Genomic DNA, 20066 nt, shown 5'->3' with positions numbered 1-20066 from the left:
TTTCTATCCGCTTCAGGATGATAATTTATGGTCCAATTAAAATTAAATGGTGCATGTATCACTAAGAAATATCTGTCTTGCACTTCTCTGTCTTTTTAACATAAAAACCTACTCAGAAGTACAGATCAGTACTACAGTACAGCAAATCCTACATCAAATATATCATGCATTAGCTTATACACCGCTTCAATGAATGTCATACAACAATATCCTACATATCAAATACCTATTAAAGGTGTTTACAGCACAAGAGGAAAAACAAGCCTAATTGGGGGGTTTCTATTTTGTCCAAAGCCCTGGCAGGCCCTGCCCATGGTGCTGAGTGTGTGCGTGTGCGTGTGTGTGTGTGTGTGTGTGTGTGTGTGTGTGGATAGCATGCAAGGTCAAGCCTCAACAGAGTAGAAGTTAAATCTTTACAAGCAATTTAACCACAACAACAACAACAACAACAACAGTAGGATATAGACCTTTTCCAATTTGACAACAAGAATGCCAATCAAAAGGTATATCTAACATTATACAGTCTATAGAAACGTTACGGACAACCACAGCCGGCCATATTATCACCAGGAAAGCCACAGAGAAAGAGTAGGAGCTGTGAAACTCACCTTCCATTTTTGAAGATCATCTGTCGTCTGTGGAATCCAGAGTGTTACATTATCATGTCTCACTTCAAACATTGGACCTGAGTTCGTCCCCCTCAGTGGACAACGATAGTGCAGCCGGCTGTTGCCGACTTCGTCCCTCTTTATATTAATTTCAACCATTTTGTGTAGTTGTTTTGCACCAAATGTTCAGGAATCCTCCCTCCAGCGCAACAACTAACGTTAGCTAACTGGCTAACAAAAGCACGGATTATGATATTTTTGGGGAACGGTGTGAAGCCACAGTACGGTCAGTACAGTCTTGACCATTCAGTTTCACATGAAGTTATTAATCAACTTCACCTGCTTCTTCCAAACACCGCAGTGACATTTTGAGGCTGTCAAACGCCGGAGGGGCGCTGTTTTACTTCATTAAAAATTTATAAATATCTGGCATACTAACTTGCAGAAATAACGCCAGTTAGTTCACTGTAAAGATCTTCAGTGTGATATAATGAAGTAGACATGCTGATGTAGGCTGCTGTTTATCCACTAACGGTACATGTATGCTGTAGTGCAATGTAACTAAGTACATTTAGGTATTCAAGTAGATATACAGTACTTGTACTTTAAGTAGTAGTATTTCCATTATATGCTACTTTATACTTCTAACGTTACTCCAATATATTTCACAAGGAAATATTGTACTTTTCCCTCCTCTGTATTTAGTCCTTAGTTAGGACTACTTTTTATGTTTTAAAAAAAACACATGATATGCTTACATGATATGATGTTGTATACTAACTAATCTACCCAATTTCTGCCCGATACAAAGTTGGCCATTGTAAATTGGCTCCACATTGATGAACTACAACATAAAAATATTACATGTGTTATAAAAAAAATATGAACGGAGCCCATACTTTTGATTACATTTCCCTGATAATACTTCTGTACTTTTACATTACAGTCATTTAGCAGACGCTTTTATCCACAGTGACTTACAATTCAGATTCTATCACATTTCTACACCGTAGGCACGGCTACGGGAGGAACTTTGGGGTTAAGTGTCTTGCTCAAGGATACATTGACATGCGACTAGTGGAGCGAACCGCTGAATCCTCTGATTGAAGGACGGCCCTGCTACCCACTTAGCCACAGTTGCACACTTACAACACTTTTAATTCAATTTCAATTCATTTTGTTTAGTCCAAAAACTCCAGGACTTACTTATAATGGAGTATTGTTAGACGATGGTATTTCTACTTTTACATAAGGGACTGAGTACTTCTTCCACCACAGCTATTGTTGTAAATTACTTTGCAGATTAAGATTTTACATATAAAATATAACATCAGTTCCCTAAATACAATGCATTGTTATAGATTATCTACCCATCAGTATAAGTACTTATAATGATCTTCATATTAACACAGCAGCAAATACAATATAAAACTAACATTAGCAATTATCTGCATAATAGATACTTCTACTTTTAATATTTTAAGAACATAGATTTTCTGTTAATACTTTTTCACTTTAACTTAAGATTTAAAATTCATGTTGAGACTTGTGTTGGAGTGCTTTTAAACTGTTGTACTGCTTCTTGTTTTTTTTTTTTTAAAGTAAAAAGTCTTCTTCAACCATTGCTGTCAACATAGTGCATGCAAAAAACACCTTTCTATTGTACATAATACAGATCTAGAAAACTTTGTTGATTTTATTTCACCATGATTTGTTGTTTGTTAGAATGGGCTTAATCCGAAAATCACACCCTGTCGCTGAGGCAGTCATCAGTTTTAAATCCCTATATTAGCATTTTTTTAATCATTTAATTTCCCTTCCTGTTCTGTGGTCAAAAAGACAGACACTGAACCTCCGACAGGGTTGGCTGCGGAGCAGACAAGGAGGAAGAGGGCAGAGTGCTTTTATAAAGATGTATGCGGTTGGATTTGACCCGTAAGTGCTCAGGCAGCGCCAAGCAGAGTGGAGGATGCAAAGCACATAATTTTCAAAGCCATTCAAGCTGCGGATCAATACACCCAGCCACGTGGAAAAACATCAAATTCATGTCTTTTGGGCGGCCAATATTAACATCCAGCAGATTGAAGTTAGAGGAAATGTTGAGAACTTTTGTTGTAGGAGCAGAGCTAGAGGGTCCAAAGATGGCAAAAGAATCTCATCCCCGAAAAATATTTGAAGCTGGAATGTAGCACCGAGTGATTTGTCTTACGATTGTATTACTGTCTTTATTGCAGTGGTGCCCTGGAGAATATGGCTGCAGTAAAATTCAATCATGACTATTATGTTGCTTTCTTTTTATTGCAGTTGTGTATAACGGTCAACTGGAAGCTAGAAACAATGTTTTACGATGTTTCCACAAGTTTTGTTTCTGAATTTAAATAAGGTTTCCCCCATGTAAACAGCAGTGTGTTCATTGGGCTTAGACCTCTTACAGTTGACCTCCTTGAAGATGTTGCACCCATTTCTTTTTACATTCATCCATGAACATGCAAATGTAGCGTGTTTGTATAGTCAGCCACAGGAAACAGAAATTTTCCTTTTCCATGTATCCCATTAAATAGCTAATTTTCTACCAGATAGACTGGCACAACATTTGATACAGATATTCACGGCTCCCTGAGGATGAACCCTAATATTATTGGTGATCCCTTCACCACCACAAGGTTGATTTTTTTGGGGGGTTTTGTGTGAAATACATTAAAAACTGTTGGATGGATTGCCATTACATTTGGTACACACATTCATGAACCCTTAGGAGGAATTGTAATACGTTTGGTGATCCCTAAAAGAGGCAATCCTTAAGATTTTAGTCCTGGTTGATGTGGAATTTCTTTTTGAGTGAAAACAAAGGATTTGTTTTTTGTGTTTATCGGTCTTGGGCTGCATCCAACATTCCAATCTAACATTCTATTTTTTAAGAATTGTGTACATCGTTTCATTTGTTGTGTCCATACAATGGAGAAAATATGTTAAGAATGCCACATTAAAAAAAACGTTTTAATACCATGAACACCATGGACAATTTCCCTTCGGACGGGAATAACCAACATCAACAAGTAACAGTGTTACCGTAGCAACGTATCAGTGCCATGGATCCAGTGTCTACCTGTTGTGTGTGCTGAGCGCAGCTGAGTGAGACTGTTTACTTTACTAATTTTATTACATACCCCGCTATCAAATAACATTAAGAGGGTGAAATGAACCCCATCTGGCTCGTGTCTAAATTCCAGGTTTGTGTTGCATCGATGTTGTCTTGATGTTAAATGACACAAGGTCATAAAAAGCTTGATTGATAATAAAAAAGACAAACAGGGCCTTTTTAGCATATCCTTGCCCTTAACGACACTGAACACACACACACACACACACACACACACACACACACACACACACACACACACACACACACACACACACACACACAACTGTCCACAGAGGTACTCTGGTTACCATTTAATGTTTGCCCTCCTGAACACTGGCAACTTTATTTATCCATCGGATCAAAAACATGTCATTTTTATTTTAGTGATCTTCTACTCAAACAGCCTACATGCATTTTCTTTTGCATTATTGACACTTTACTTTATTGAAGCTATAATTACATTTTATTGTGCTCATCTTCTTACAGGGTTTTTATTGCAACCATGTGGACAAATACAAAAATGTCCACAATTACTATTGGCTTGCCAAGATATTAAAGAAAATCTTTAAGCTTTCTAATGGTTGCTAAAAGTATTCTCTGCATAAGTTTACTTCGTCACACTAATATTTGGCATATTTATTGTACAGAGTACTACATTAGCAGGGTAACAGCGTGACATGACATGTTTTTTAGGATGCATGCTTGAAAAATTAGAGAACTGTTGACCATAGGTGAGTGTCTTTGCTGGACTGGAAGTGCCACGCAGGCGTTGGATGGATTTATGGCTTCATTAGTTTAAGTTTAAACAGCAGAGAGCAACAGTGACAGACTGCGGGGTAGAAACTGATAGGGGTCTCGCAAAGACTGACCACAATTCTCCCCATGCTAATAAAACACATAAATCAGATGTGAGATTGAGAGTAAAACGGTCTTGCAGTGAAATAGTGACTTTCAATGAAACAGTCTATATACAGTATCAAATTATGAGGGAGGTTATTTCAATTTGCTTATACGATCGACAGCATCTGTTGACACTTCATATTTTGCCATTTTGGCATATGTGTTCGGTCCCACTGGAAACCAAGTCTCCACTCACTGATGATTGAGTAAACAAGCATTAAATATTTCATCCTCGTTGTCATTCATTGAGAGCATACGGCAACATCACATACCTTTCCAACCGCTATATTTGGGGCCATAATGGGTAATTGCCTGAGGACATGCAGCCCAATCTTTTCCACAGCAGCAGAGCAATTGTGTTCAGGGGCTGCTGGATGCTCTCTGCAGCCGGCAGGTGACCTTGTGACTCACCCTGGTTGCTTATCTGAACTGAGGATACTTCATCCAATGCCCAGCAGCATTGGCTTGCCTCATTCCCACAGTCCACACTCTGTGAACAAAGACCTGGTCAATACATTTAAAGTATGCATTAAAAGCATAAGCGAGGTAAAGTAGAAGCATCCATCACCAACCTGATTAATTCAGTTAAAGTCATGCCGCCGCTCTCCCGAGAGAGGCCCTAGAGGAGCAATTATGTAATTTAGAGTGAGCAGACATTTATCTCTCTTAGCATAATGGTCAATGGAAGGAGAGCATTAAATAAACAAAAGCAGCAGTGGTCTACTGACATCCTTCAAGGCCACAGTCCAGACTATAGAAAAGTCTTTACATATATTTCCTTTTAATCAAAGATCAACTTGGTGAGGATATTACTGCTAAGACGTTTCTGTTGTGTGAGTGCTTTGCTGAGACGTGAGACTGAATAAATCACTTAAACAATGCTTCTTTAAAAATACTTGGTAATAGGGAAATGGTTATGTTAGTAGAGGCCCTGCACAGTTCTTATTATAGACACTTTACCAAAAAACAAGAATAGACCAATTAAAGAAACAGACAATTGTAGCGCCACACCAGCATGTTTTCACCTTCGCAAGCTAAAAAAAGAGGCAATCTGCACATTAACTTAGACATGGGTTTTTCTTCCTATTTCTACAACCTTTACACACCCTCTACGGTAAGTTTTATATCTATAATTCATATTAAAACACCAACATAGAGCTACATATTTCATAAAAGTGCTCTGTGCTTTCCTCATAATATATATATACACACATCCTCAGTCTATTGAGCTTAACAGCAATAAATAATGGCAGGATAAAGCTTTAATGGGCCCACCAGAATTTTTCAAATGCCGACAGTGCCCTGACTCAGCAGTAAAATGACTACATGGTGCACAGATCCGGTAGACTGAGTCCGGTGATTTACATTATTCATGACTAATTGAATTAAAGCATCCAAATTGGTGTCAGATGTCATCTATATATATATATACAATGGAAAGGCCTTTTACCTTTTATTCATGAGGGATATATTAAATGAGCACTTCATCGTCACCACAGTTTACTAAGGAGGTTAAACATCTGAACACTTTGAGCTTCACATGGCTTGCTTAAGGATTACCTGCTAGTTGTAGTTACTGCAGAGCTTGGTGAGTCAAGGAAACTGAAAGTCAAATACAGTTAGAACTTCTTCTTTTAAAATCCTAATTAGTGGTTTTGACATTAAAGAGGAGGCTGCTGCAGCTGAACATGGCCATATACTTTACAAATTGGTACCATTTTACCTGGCATTTGAGTATTCACTTTAAAACTCTGAGAAAGTTGGCGAATACTTTTGAGAGGATCACCAAACTCACGACAAAATGCTGAGGTGTATGAAGGTCAACGTGTCAAGATACAGAAGGCTCGACACACTTCCTCTAATGCAAGTATTTAATGATGAAAGGTTTTATTTCTAGACTTTCATCAGTCTTGTCTCGCAGTCTGGAAAACCGGCAGCAGGGGAAGGACCCAAGTGCAGAAAAGGCAGGCAGATTTGTGCTGTTAAATAATGAATGCAGAATTAACTTCAGAGAGCCCAAAAAAAGACGAGACTAAGAAAACACAGGTGATGCATACAAGAAAGGAGGGAACGCCATAAACACAGGAAGTCAAACAAACATAGGACACATGAAGCATGGATTACAAAATAAAACAGGAAGTGAAACCGGAAGTATTTTGTGATAATTATCAAAACTAAATAAATGTGATAATGAAAAAAGCAGTGTGAGTTCAATGCAACCTGATATTTGGTAAATATTCAATACTTAAGTCTCTAAAGGTTTGAATTGTTCTATTGTTTTGTTTTGAGCAAAGTAGGATACAATCATTTACATTTATGTTATTGTTCTTCAGCAAAACTATAAATGCTGGTGCTCCGTTGTGCCTCTATCGTTAACAATACACTGTTGTATTAACACATAGGTGTTTATCTGAAGTAGACATTGTTATACGTTTCAGCCTAATCCATCTGTTTTAACAGTGCAAAGCCATTTAAGTTTAAAATAAAATGAGATTTAAAGCACAATGAATATTGTTTGTCTTGTATATGATATGTAGCATATTAAATGCAGTATATATTCATATACATATGAATTGCACTACCAAACAGAAACATCCAGAAACCTTGGTCTCATGCATCACACCTCTCAATGAAATTGATCCATGCAGTGTTTCGTACCACATTGTTCCATTTATTGACTCATGTGAACACACATTGCACTATAGGTCCAACAAACAATAGAAGCCTATACATGCTTTGAAATGCACAGCAGCAACAAGATTCACAGTGTTTGAAACATCCACCGATGAAAATACATTCACGTCATTCTCAGTTGAATCATCATTCTCAAATGACAAGCAGTTTCAAGCAGAGTATTAAAGCCAACAAAGCCAACCAGCGGACATAAGTGTCTTCATGGTTTGAGTCTTTAGACAATGCACCAGAACACACCCATTCCTCTTTTTTATTTTTTATATATTTTATATATATGGCTCAGCCTAACCACAGTTCAACCGGGAGGCACACTACTTGTAAAACACTGTAAAACACTCCACTAGTATCAACCATTATTTGGTGTGATGGTGAGAATGTAAAATATTTAATAAGAAAACATGCTTCAGCAGCCCCCAAAAGCCCAACACATATTGAAAAAATATGCTCATATATTTTAATGGAATTACAACTTTACACCACCACATTAGCCAAAGCACACTGCGGCAAAATGAATCAAAGGTGCATGTTGAACTGAGACAAGTCAAGTAGAGGACAAAGACATAAAGTACCAAAAGGACACTTTGATAGTTAGGTAGATAATTCTCTTTTCATCTTAGCAACATGTTATGAAAGCCTATCTGTGACAGATATCAAAGATATCTGAAGGAACAAAAAGGTTGCAAAATGTACAGCACAGAACAGTAGAAAGCATGTAGCGAGTTTGGAGACATTTCACTTTAAAGAGTTAATGTTAAACATTCAAAAGCAGCAGCGTATTGTGAACACAAGATAAGAAGATGGACATATAATAGGCATCCGGTATGTATTAACATTCATGAGTGCTCGGAGCCATGGCTGGTGAGCCAAACCTGTTTCCATTGTACTGTGTGCACTTGTGATACGCATCATGCGCTCTTTAAATAGACTTGTGAGACTGCTCTACGAGCTCTGCAAGGCGACTTGGCTCGGTGGCAGCTCCAAATTGCAGCAAAGAACCATCATGTACCTTATCAGTGAACTGCTCATGCAACATGTTTACTACAGTAGCTGGGCCAGTCTCTGAATTCCTGATACCACAGAGTTAACCTAGAGAGATGGTCAAAATTATTATTATGGCACAATATTCTTTTCCACAGGGCCATAAAGTAATCATCTAAATACTACAACATTGTTTTACAGGGTGTAGAAAAAAATGAGCGTGAGCAAAAATGCAAAATATCAAACGATCAAACATTTTTTTTATCGTAAACAATCTCTTCTTGTCTTGAAATCTCAAGACATCAAGTGACTCCTCAGCTCATGAGGCAATCAGTAAATCACTTTCATGCATTAGTGACTTGAGTGAGAGAGATGGTGCCAGCTGGCAACACCAGATTCTCTGGACCTCATAAAGCCTTTTTCAACATCATTATGTACTTGTACACAGTCATTGTAAATGCAGGACTCTTGTGTAATTGCCTGCTGAAATAGCCTGTGCCTTATGCAAATGGACAGGATTCAAGCACGTGAGCAAACCTTCACAGTCCGTACAATCAAGCTTGAGATCAATATGCAATATGTTTGGACTAGAGGGCAAATTCAATTCTAACTGACCTCTTAATGAAGCTATCATTCTATCATCGCCTATGAAGATTACACCGCGTGGATCAATAAACTGGAGTTTGCAGAATTTATGATCTCATGTGTATCTCCCCTGGTTCTAATGAACATTTATATTGAACCTCTACTGCAGAACCACAAAAAGCACTCCTCGTAAACACCGTGCCTTAAAGAGAGTGGAAATGTATCATATTTTCTCTTTACAAAGAATTAATTGTTATTCTGCCATTTTCCTTTCCCCAGTGGCGGCTGGGTGGGATGTAACACACTGGAAAATTCCAAACCAAATATAGGGCCAATTAGCTTCATGGGGATATTCCTTTGCGGAATTATTCTGCTTATTCTGAACAGGAAGCTTCAGAGTCTCCTGGACAGGGAACTGAGATTATTACATGACGCAGATTCATATGGAAGCTGATTGAGTCAATTGTAAACATCCCATATCCCACTGAGGCTTGAGAACAAACGTAATCATTGTGTTAAATGCATGGACTAAACCCCAGATGTCTCTGTTGAAGTGCATATTAACTGCTGCACAGGATGAACATGTGCAGAGCCACAAGCTCAATAAGTGGAGCATTTTTGAAAATGTTAGTGTGATTACACTTGAAATCCATCACTTGTAGAGGAATACACTGGTGTTTTCTGCACATTCATAGCTGGTAATGAGTTTTATAATAATGGTGAATAATGCCAAATTATTGATTGAAACAATTTCTTTGTTTCCGTCGATATTTTTGCTTTCGCTCGAAAGGTTAATCTTTTGAGTGGGTCTTCTAATACAGACCAGCTCCTCAATCGATACAAGATAAACTGTACAACAACATAACTTGTTTTTTTAACACGTGGCTTTTCCAGAGAGACAAAGGCAGGCCTGGGCAAAGCAGTGTACATAAGTCTAATCTTGTTGGTTGATGTGCTGAGAAGGCCGTGCTGTTGGTGTGAATAAGTGAATAAGTGTCCCATAACACAAAGGTTACCATGACAGCAAATGTGTCCATCCTTGATATGGCTTTGAGTGAGATATTGGATCTCTTCAAATACATTTACAGTGCTATACATGTCAACGTAGCTGAAAATAAAAGATGATATATACATCACTGTAAAAGAAATGGATTTCCAAGTGCACTCTTGGTAAATGGCATTAAGTCATCTGGCACTAAAACCAAATCACCTCATTGAAAAGTACCTCGATTTCAAATCTGAGACCTCTGGTGAATTGCACTGTATCCATTCGAAAGAAATGAACTTTTACTAATATTTAGAGGTAGCATCAAGCCTACAAAGACACAATTTGGCTGATAAGAACCAAACATTTTAAATACGAAATGACACAATCAAGATGTCCGAGTCAATCACCCCAGAATTAAAAGCATGAATTCGTGCAGTAGCTAAAGAAGATGCTTAAACATGCGGGTACAGCCCCAGTGTACTAATGTGACTACCTAACACTGTCGGCCTACATACTGTTGATAGCTTGTGAAGCCGCATATATTGGGTTGAGCAGTTGAACAAGCAGTTTCAGGCATGCCAAAAAAAGCTTTTTCTGACCTTTTTTAAATTGTGATTTGTACAGTTTGGACATGGCGTCCTTCATTCCATTGTTTTTCTTCTCGTCAGCCTTGTATCCAAAGACCTCCTCTCTCTCTACTTATATTGATGTAACTGGACAAAAGACTTCACAAATTATGTTTGTTTCTCTCCATAAACATTTGGCTGGTGAAATTAGAAACACTTGTTATTACACACCGTGTATTGTAACAGAACAAGAATACTAGTAATCCGGTGGAATACGCAGGGAGTTCTCAATGACACTTTGACAGCCTTGTAAGTATCAGGCCACTCTGTTATCCATAATGTCATAATGTTAAACACACCAAATCATTTCTCTCACACAATTCTTCATAAGAGTGAAATTGAAGCTATAAATTGCTGAGAAACATTTGCACAAAAATGTACCAGTGCACTCATATTCAGGAGGGAGAGTGGAGACAAATTAAAAGCTTCACATTTTATAGTCCTGGCTGCTCGCCGAGGAACACCACGTACAGTATATTATAAAATATACAACAATTGATACCAAGCATGTAGCTTTGTCAGCATTCAGAAACGACTCACTTATTATTACTACAGACACTAATAAATAATCTTATTATCAACAACTGGCTCCAGTTTAGGACTCTTTTGAATGGCCACCATGGTTACATTTCATGTAAGATATGGCAATGCTATTTACAACTTAATACAAGCAAATTTACAGTTTATTTCTTAATTTACAGGCAGTCACAAAAAACAACAACTTCTCCTTTAACTGGTTTATGGCTACAAGTTGTTAAAAGCAATGACTCAGTTCACAAACATGAGATGCATCACTTCCTTTTAAGTCAATTTAGAGTCACCCATTTTCAGTTTTTGGGTCTGGAAGATGTTATCAAAACTGAAAACTAGCAATGAGGAGATTCCTTGCCCCCAGGCTGCAGCCAAAAGCAAGAGGTGACACGGTCATGCATCCTTATGCTGGTTAGGTGACTTTAAATGGAATTTGTTTTAAGCAAAACAAATGCGCCCAGACCAGACTTGGCTGCTTCCTATTAAGACTATAACCTTGTCTCCCATTGCACAATATCCTTCTGTGAAGGACATGGAGATAAAGGTTGTCCCCATGTTTTTCACGGCACATCCAAGACAATATCCATTTTCACATCCATCCAATGTGTCCCTGCTTCAACGTCACAAGACAGCAATCCCTGTCAAAGGTTGACTTAGCTACATTGTGGTTTATGAAAGTTTGATGGTGTCTTGCTTCTGCTTGTTAAGGGCATCCATGGCCGACTGGGTCTCCTTCCGTTCCTCTATGGAGCAGTTGGACACTGCATTAGCCACGATGCAAAACTTGCGGAAGAGGATCTCCCTGAGCAGCAGATAAACCCACGGGTCAAGAATCTGGTTGAGGGAGGCCAAGCGGATCGCTGTCAGAAAAAAGTTACAATCCAACTGGACGTCCCGGCTAGCGATTGATTTGCAGTCGTGTGAGGATACCTGGTTGGAGATCATCCTCAGCATGAGCACCTGAGGAGAGAGGCAGGCACAAGTTGTATGAACCAATACGATAATGAAGACACATTCTGTTCTTCAGTGAAAATGTACCATTGAGAAAGCCTCTCAGAGATCAATGTATATTATATGCACACTTGTTGGCTGGGAGATAATAGTTTTTTATATTCAATGTCGCTATTCTCAAGATAATTCTGGGTAGATACTGTATCAAACAAAATATATAAATAAACAGAATAATGTTCACTTTCTAGGAACTCACTCTGCCATCACTGCTAACACAGTGCTGTGGTTTCTAATGTCCTTGGTGGGACTATTAAATATGTGTCTGACATGACCTCATAGTACACTGAGCAGACCCCCCAAACAGGACTCGGCTAAGTGGATTGCTCCTTCATGGAAAATGGCAGCTACATGGCAAAAGAATCATACATGACATCATTTATCTGACTGGTTTGTGTTTGTGGGACAGAGAGAAGAGAATTAGAGTAACAGAGGGTGACTGAATGAATGAGTGATTAAGGGAAACAGAAAAGTGTGGTGTGTGCAGTGTCTACTCTTGCAATCCTGCCAACAGGAAATGGAGCATCTCCAGACATCCCCAGCTGTTTGACAGGCAGCTGACAATAAAACCCAATTAAACTGTGAATTATGACACAGGACAATTTATCATGTTCGTACACTGCTGTCAGTGAATGCCACTTTAAGAAAAAGTGTGTAGGCATTATTAGAAGATACACAAATAAAGTATTTAGTATTATATCAATCAGTTTCATTCGGCCATATGGGACTATTGATTGTAAGAAACGTATAGGCTGCAATCGCCCTAGACACATACCAGAAGAGGAGACCAGCATATCAGCAGGACGCACATAATCCCCAACAGTTGAATGACGGTCTCCGTGGTCAGCCGTTCCCAGTGCTTTGAAGACTGAGACGTGCCAGACTTTGTTTTACACCGGATAATTAAGCCCCGGATCGTCACTACATTGCAGGAAAGTGTAACAAGCAGTGAGAAAATCCCAAGTACAGCGAAAGTGATGGCGAAAAACATATTTTTCCTCTCCCCCGTGCTGATAAAGCACCAGGTGCCCGGCCACTGGCGTGTGTATTTACCGACCCCTGCAGTGGGCAGCAGCGCAAAGAGCAACACAAGACCCCATATGACAGCCAAAGCCTGCTTTGTCACACTTGTCTTCATGTGATTGGAGTACCAGTGGGGGTTTGTTATCGCCAAAGCCCTTTCAATTGCCATGGCGCTGGCCAAAAAGAGAGAGCACAGGCCAAAAGTTGTCATGCACACACCGAAAAAAGCGCACAATTTGCCCGATGAGTCGATACGCTCCCATTTCAGATCAGCTCGGTAAACTGATATCACTATTGGACTTGTCAAAAGCTGTCCAAAAAGGTCAGTTAACGCCAGCGATCCAATGCAGAGCAAGAAAGACTTTTTCCTTTTATTTTCCTTCTTTTTGTACGAGATATACACCAGCATGAGAGCTAATGAGTTGCCCACCATGCCGGTGATCATCATGGTTATGGGGAAACCAACTGATACGGATCCACAACTTGAATTTTTGGTGGCATTGCCTTCGCGCAATGACTTGGAGACGTTAAAGTCCAACATTTCTCCAATTGTGATTTGCAAGCCCTCCAAAGAATCACAGCCGTCCTTATTCAACATTTCGAAAAGTACAAGTCTACGTGCAGCTGATAACCCGTGTGTGTGAGTCCGGCATCCTCGTCAAACTGCTTCAACTGAATGCAGTGCGTAAAAAGCGCGTCGGGTCTTTTACGCGCTGGAGGCGGGACTGTGAAGCACCCAGAGGAAGCAAACAAGCTTCTGAACACACTTTGGAATTATAAACCCGACTTTTAGAAACCTTGTCGGGCATCTGCGATATTTTGATCCGAGATCATTAAATGTCTATTTAGAAGTAGAGACTACGTGCGGCACTTAAGTGTACACTATCGCAGACGCACCACCTGCTTCGGACCCGCACGAGTCGATTTCCTAGAGATTATCATCACATTTTAGTGAAGTGAGCACAGACAGGCAGATTTGTCTAATGAGATAGGGGAACAAACAAACCGGCTCTTCGCCTCTTAAGCAGATAAGTCACTGAGACATTGTAATTGAGCATCTGAAAACAGACGGGGTTTACTGGCAGGATTAAATGTTTAACCTCTGGTTGGTGATGAGGAAATTCACATATAAGGCAATTATGGTATGCCAAGTCTGCATCATTTATCACAGCAATATATACGACTGTTAATGAGTTTAGATTAGACTCCTAACACGAAAGAATAACCATATTATAGGTCTACTTTACAACCCACTAGCATATTAACTACCAGCAGGCTGCACAGTCACGTGTAGGTGGGGTTTCTTTCTCAGCACAGTACCACCATCAGCATCTTGCAGCAGGCTAGTGCCGGCCAACCTACGTACATATGTCCAAAACTTTGCAGTTAAAACGATTTTAGCCAGTTTGAATGCAGTCCGGGGCATGTTGTATCAGACCTTAAAGGCAACACGTATCGGAGATAATAGCCAACAACATCACTTAAGTGACTTTCCCACTACAGTATATTAAGGACATCGATGTGTTCATCCAGAGGTCCCTCTCCTAAACTCAGCATAATACGAGTAAGAAGTGCCACCTGTTGACCGATGTGAGAACGACAATTCTATATTCAACTACCCAGTAGGCCTACCTCAACCCAAGCATTGAGGGCTATTATTATTAGTTTGAAGTCAAAATTAGCCAGACTATATCATATAGTTAGTCAGATTGTGAATAACGATATCACTAAATACAGTGATAGCGAGATTTATTACACACATGTTTAAAGCAGTGCTCGACATACCGGGTCTACTTACCAGCCTTACCGTGGAAAAATAAAACATACAAGGGAGTAGCAAGAAACCATTTCAACAGGAGTTTATTTACAAGTGTACATTTGAGTTGTTTCACCAATAAAGTAGTATTGCCACACTACCATGAATCGGGATATACTGTACGGTGTTGGTTATTCTAGGTGTACTAATCTGGAGCACGAATATTTCTTTTTAAGTAATAGTTTCCCAAGAGACAAATTAAGAGGAATAATCGAGTGTTAAAACAGGTGACAACTGTGTAAAGAAAAAGACAGTAAACACCTAAACCAAAGAATGTTGAATTGACTGCCATTTAGTTAAAACAAGCAATATCATAAAGTAAAATACTTACCTTGAAAACACAAAGCAAAATATATATATTTATGAAGAAAATACAACGGGGCCAAAATTCATTGCTACGTCTGTTATTGTAAATTGGTGCTTAAGTACTTCACTGTTGATTAAAAAAAGAAGAAGAATGTATTCATTAAAAAAATTAAAGTGGTCAAATAAACGTAATCAAAAAATATTTACTTCAATTTCCCCACAGATGAGTTGAATAAAATGTACTGCCACGAAGATATGGGTTTAAAATGGCACACAGCCTCCTCACAGTACTATGGGACCAAACATGTATGTCTATTGGACACCTGCAGTTACAGACACTTGTCACAGATTGGGATGTATGTGGTTTTGAAAAGGGAGCTTGTAATGATGGGTAACGGCAGAGAGAAGCCATGTTGGCGCTGTCGCTTTTGAGGGAAATTAGACTTTTTTTTAGGAAAATGGACAGCATACTGAAATTATGTAGTTGTATCCTCGAAACACAACATGCACTTTTCTACTACGGTTCCGTTACTGGTTTTAAAAAGGCTGTATTTGAGTTATTTCTTTTTTGAACTGGAGCCAGAATCGGATGATCCAGAGGACTGGCCGCGGCGCCTGAAATCATACAAACACCATGGGAAGAAGCACAAGGTCAGCAAGTTTAGCAATTAACTCTCATTTATGCATAGTTAAGACAAGTACACAGACAAAACAATATAACAAGGCAAAATGTGAACATATTTCTGTAAATCTGAACTCCCTTAAGCGAGGCGACAGATGGCTAATATTAGACAGTACCATTGTGGTATTCCACAGAAACCCAAACCTTTCGGACGAATGTGATCTAGAACGCCTCCGCTTTCTCTCTCCAGATGAGGACCTGGAGCGACTGCGCTTCTGTCCCCTCTCAGGTGAGGAGGAAGGTGAGCGGGACCTCTTCTGGGGAGAGGAGCCCTTTCCAGACCTGGAACTGGATCTTTTGGAGGAAAACCAAGCACCGAGGTCAGTAAGGTCAAGACAGAGTCTCAACAGTGTGGGTATTTATCAAGCTTCTCTGATTAAGAGCACTTAACTATAGGTTAGTGGTGCTGAGAACATTTTAACCAAGACTCTGAAGAGAATGTTTAGCTTCCTCTGGATATAATGAAAGCCAGCACCACTGTGAGATGCTTGATGAAGACCCCAGATGCCTATTCAGACTTTTGAGCCTCGGTAACATTCAAATTTAGTTCAGGTCGTTCGCATTCCGTGTACTTTTTAAGCTCTCGGGCCTAATCGAAACTTGAAAGAACCGTACATCAAAATGATTGAAAACCTTCAGGGCAATATAAGAATCTTTCCTAATGATTTCAGACCAAAATGACTATCTGCAGAGTGAGAAAGAGGACTGTAGTGGAGTAAGCCGGATCCAGTCTTTGTTCAAACTTAAGCTAGGGAACAGGGCCGTTCTGGAGCTTTCAGCCCCATACATACACTCTCTAAGGGAGAGAGTGCATGTCACCTCATTCACCTGGAGTGGGACCTCGAGCGAGATCCAGACCTGGAACTGGATGAGCTTCTAGAGCGGGACCTGAAAGACAAAAAACAGAACCTTTCCAATATTTCCTGAACAAGAAAAAACCGTTGATGGTTCACACGGCAACACAAAGACAGATTTCACTGCATATGAATGTTGAGTATTTAAGTAAAGCTATTCTTGCAAAACTGATGAGCAAATAGTCTGACTAACAAAATGAGCATAAGGGGGTTTGGAGAAATAACCCATTAAATAGAAAGACAACTAAAACATGTAGCGGTAACAAGTGCAAGTCATTGGCGTTTCAAAACAATATCCAGAAAAAGTATTCAGTCACAGACGGGGAGGGGTTGAGGAAAAAAACAACAACAACAACAAATTAGCAGAATACGACATGTAATTTATGTTGATCAGTAAATCAGAAGGAAGATTGAGCTGATACTGACATTTTGCCTGGAGTTACCCTTGACCTGTACCCTTTACCTGGACCTCGACCGTGAACTGGAGCTGGAGGAGCGCGAAGATGAACGGGACGAACCCGAGCGGCTGCTCTTTTTCTTAGCTGGCTTCTCCTCCTCATCACTGGCAACCAGATCGTACTTTGACAGGTCTCCCTCGGCATCTCCTCCTCCTCCTTCTCCCCCCTCTTCGTCCTCATCTTCATCATCCTACAGAGGAAGTGTATAATATTCCATTGTTGTTGGCAAATATTATAGTACTTGTATTCATGAATTTCCAGCTCCAGCCACAGAACTTACATCCAATTTGTATTTGGAAAGGTCACCATCTTCTTCGTCCTCTTCATCTTCCTCATCATCTGGACCTTTAGCTACTTCTTTCTTTTCACTTTCTTTTGAGGGCGGCGTGCTGCCGGACCTTCCACGAAACTTTTTCTTTTTCCGACCAAACTTGGACGTTAAAAAGAGAACACAACCGTATAAGTGAAAATTACCTTTGACAAAGACATTTTAATTAAATACTTTCAGGACACACGTTCTACCGGCTAAAGGTTTGTATGCTTGCATGCTCCTTTCAGCTGCATTGTTTCAACTATCAAAACAGTAAATGGTCAGGTAGAACTCACTTCATCATATTCCCCATCGGATTCCTCCCGTTCAATGTATTCCACATTCTCCCTTTCATTGAAACCTCCACCATAACCTGAAAGGCAAAGGAGGAAATAAAAATGGCAATCAGCACCCGTCTTTCAAATGGCGAAACCAAAAACTGACAAACTATATATTTGTTGGGTTACCTGTTCTCTCTTCAAGCTTGGCATATTTCGGGGTGTTACACATGTTGCACTCTGACCTCCTAGCCCAATTGACATTGCCACATCTGTATGAGGACAGGAGGAAAGGACCAAAAAAAGAATGTTTGACTTGCTAAAATGCATGTTTTCTTGTGTATTTTACTCATTAGGAAAATCTTTGTCTATTTGCGCCAGTGTCTGTGTTTAACCAAACATCTTGGTAGTTCTTTATAATAAACACGTACGTTTTGCATTGCCAATCATTTGCACTGAAGAGGCCTCTGCTCTTCTCAGCCAGAGTTTTCCCAATCTCTGTTCCTCCGGCTTTCATCATCTTTGCCTCTGTGGTTTTCTCTGTGGAAGCAAAACCACGGTATTTAATATAGCTGCTTTCTGACGCTCTGTTATAAGCGTCGGCAAAATGTATTAGCATAAAGGACTCACCCCTACCACATCTGTTACAACTTGTTCTTCTAGCAAAGTTCACGTTTCCACACCTGCAAAAAGCATACACAATAAATAAATTATATATACAGATAGGACATGAGCTTGTAACTTCATTATTCAGGCAGGGTGTGCTACAAGATGAGTGGTGTATGTTTATTCATGGTGCATGTGCCACAGCGTTAGCTTGTAGTCTGTCAGACAGTCTGTGTTAAAGGCCTGTGCACTGACGACTACAGCTGGCTTGTCGTTCATGGAAGACGTTTTTCATGCAGTTCCTGTGTAACATGACACTGCTCTACCTAAGTTAGACTCTAAACTCATGACAACTTGGCTTCTACAACATTGTAAACACCGCCCACAATAGTGAGTGGGGACTCTCACCCAGAAGCTAACGATAGCTAGCTTGCTCTCTAATGAGTCTGTGCACACTGAAAACTATTGTGCAGACTCCCTGTCACGTAAATCCAAAACATTTCCCCGACATGAAATGCTTTATTTATTCCCCGTGTTTATTTTGCATATAAGGCACTCAATGAAGTAAAACAATATGGTAAATGTAAAGGAAGCTCTGTTACTCAGCTAGTCTGCGTGAAATGCTAGAAGGCCTAAGCTAACCACCGTTTGCATGTTAGCACGACCATAAATTAAAGCAAAAAGATGCTGCTACATTTAACCAGCTAGTAAGTGAAATAATATATATATATATATTCTAAATGAGAGCAGCACTCACTTCTTATCAGGACAAATCCAGTCCCCGTCGCTAACTCGAAAACTCTTCCCCGACATGTTTGTGTTCGTTAGCTAACGCTGGCTCGTTGGCAGGGTGTGCTCACAATGTTCACGCAGCAGCTAACGGTTAGCTAAACTCCTCCTCCTCCCTCTGCTGGTGCCTTCAGGTGCATCCGGTAACACTATGAACTCGCCTTTCTTTGGATTTTCTTTGGAAATTATTTTGCACATAACCTTGACCAAAAATAATCACTTTGCGGTCGTTATTTGCTTTCGGTGATGTAAATTAATTACACTCTGGTGTATTAAAATAAGTCGCTTTACTGCAAGTTTTAACGAAAGTATTATATATTATTGTATTATATACAATAAACTGCTTTCCCCACCCCACTCGAAGACCGGAACGCAACATTGACAAACGAACCATGTCAAATAGTAAGATAATAGTCCTCTCAAATGTGGTGGTGTGGTATTAGCTTTAAATAATTCTGTCAGTTACTCAATCAATAAAGGGTAACAGTAAAAAGTTATGTCTCATGAACAAATATGCAAGTTCTTAGCAATGCAGAGTACAATGTGGCTATAAACCAGCTATAAGACAAACTATACATCCCGTAGCCTATAGCCAATCATATTTTGTTTTCTTTATCAAATGTTTTTTATTTAAAAAAGAGGGAATCAGGCCTAATAGACAGAGGGGTAAATAATTAATATTGGGATTAAAAATACTGAAAGTCTGCATTCACTTTATAATAGTATATGATGGAAGATACTGAGACTGAGACGGTGGATGTCCAGTGACAGTAATGTAGCTCATTAATATTATTCACTCAGAATCCAAATATAGGAGTATGAAACCTTGATATTTCCAGTATTGTTTTTCTGCAATGCCAGTATTAGCCACTAGATGGCACGTA

The 20066-nt window shown here is 39.5% G+C and overlaps 2 protein-coding genes across 2 annotated transcripts; both read right to left on the bottom strand.

The window, feature by feature from the left end:
* Positions 1 to 11343: 11343 nt before the first annotated feature.
* On the bottom strand, positions 11344 to 13624 carry ptger3 (prostaglandin E receptor 3 (subtype EP3); the record flags this gene model as incomplete). Its single annotated transcript, XM_079158664.1, has 2 exons — positions 11344 to 12012; positions 12836 to 13624. 2 exons carry the CDS (start codon positions 13622 to 13624, stop codon positions 11722 to 11724), a joined length of 1080 nt encoding a protein of 359 aa, XP_079014790.1. The 3' UTR covers positions 11344 to 11721.
* Positions 13625 to 14943: 1319 nt separating this feature from the next.
* zranb2 (zinc finger, RAN-binding domain containing 2) lies at positions 14944 to 19260 on the bottom strand. Its single transcript, XM_079158064.1, has 10 exons — positions 19151 to 19260; positions 18418 to 18470; positions 18219 to 18327; positions 17977 to 18059; positions 17806 to 17882; positions 17480 to 17629; positions 17205 to 17389; positions 16716 to 16775; positions 16032 to 16181; positions 14944 to 15820 (listed from the first exon to the last, which is right to left on the bottom strand). The coding sequence occupies exons 1-10, from the start codon at positions 19204 to 19206 to the stop codon at positions 15763 to 15765; spliced, it is 981 nt and encodes a 326-aa protein (XP_079014190.1). The 5' UTR covers positions 19207 to 19260; the 3' UTR covers positions 14944 to 15762.
* Between the last annotated feature and the right edge of the window lie 806 nt (positions 19261 to 20066).

The sequence above is a fragment of the Pholis gunnellus genome (assembly GCF_910591455.1).
Source record: "Pholis gunnellus genome assembly, chromosome: 4".
Lineage (NCBI taxonomy): Eukaryota > Metazoa > Chordata > Actinopteri > Perciformes > Pholidae > Pholis > Pholis gunnellus.
Note: the sequence above shows the minus strand (reverse complement) of the source record. Positions and strands in the feature narration are given on the sequence as shown.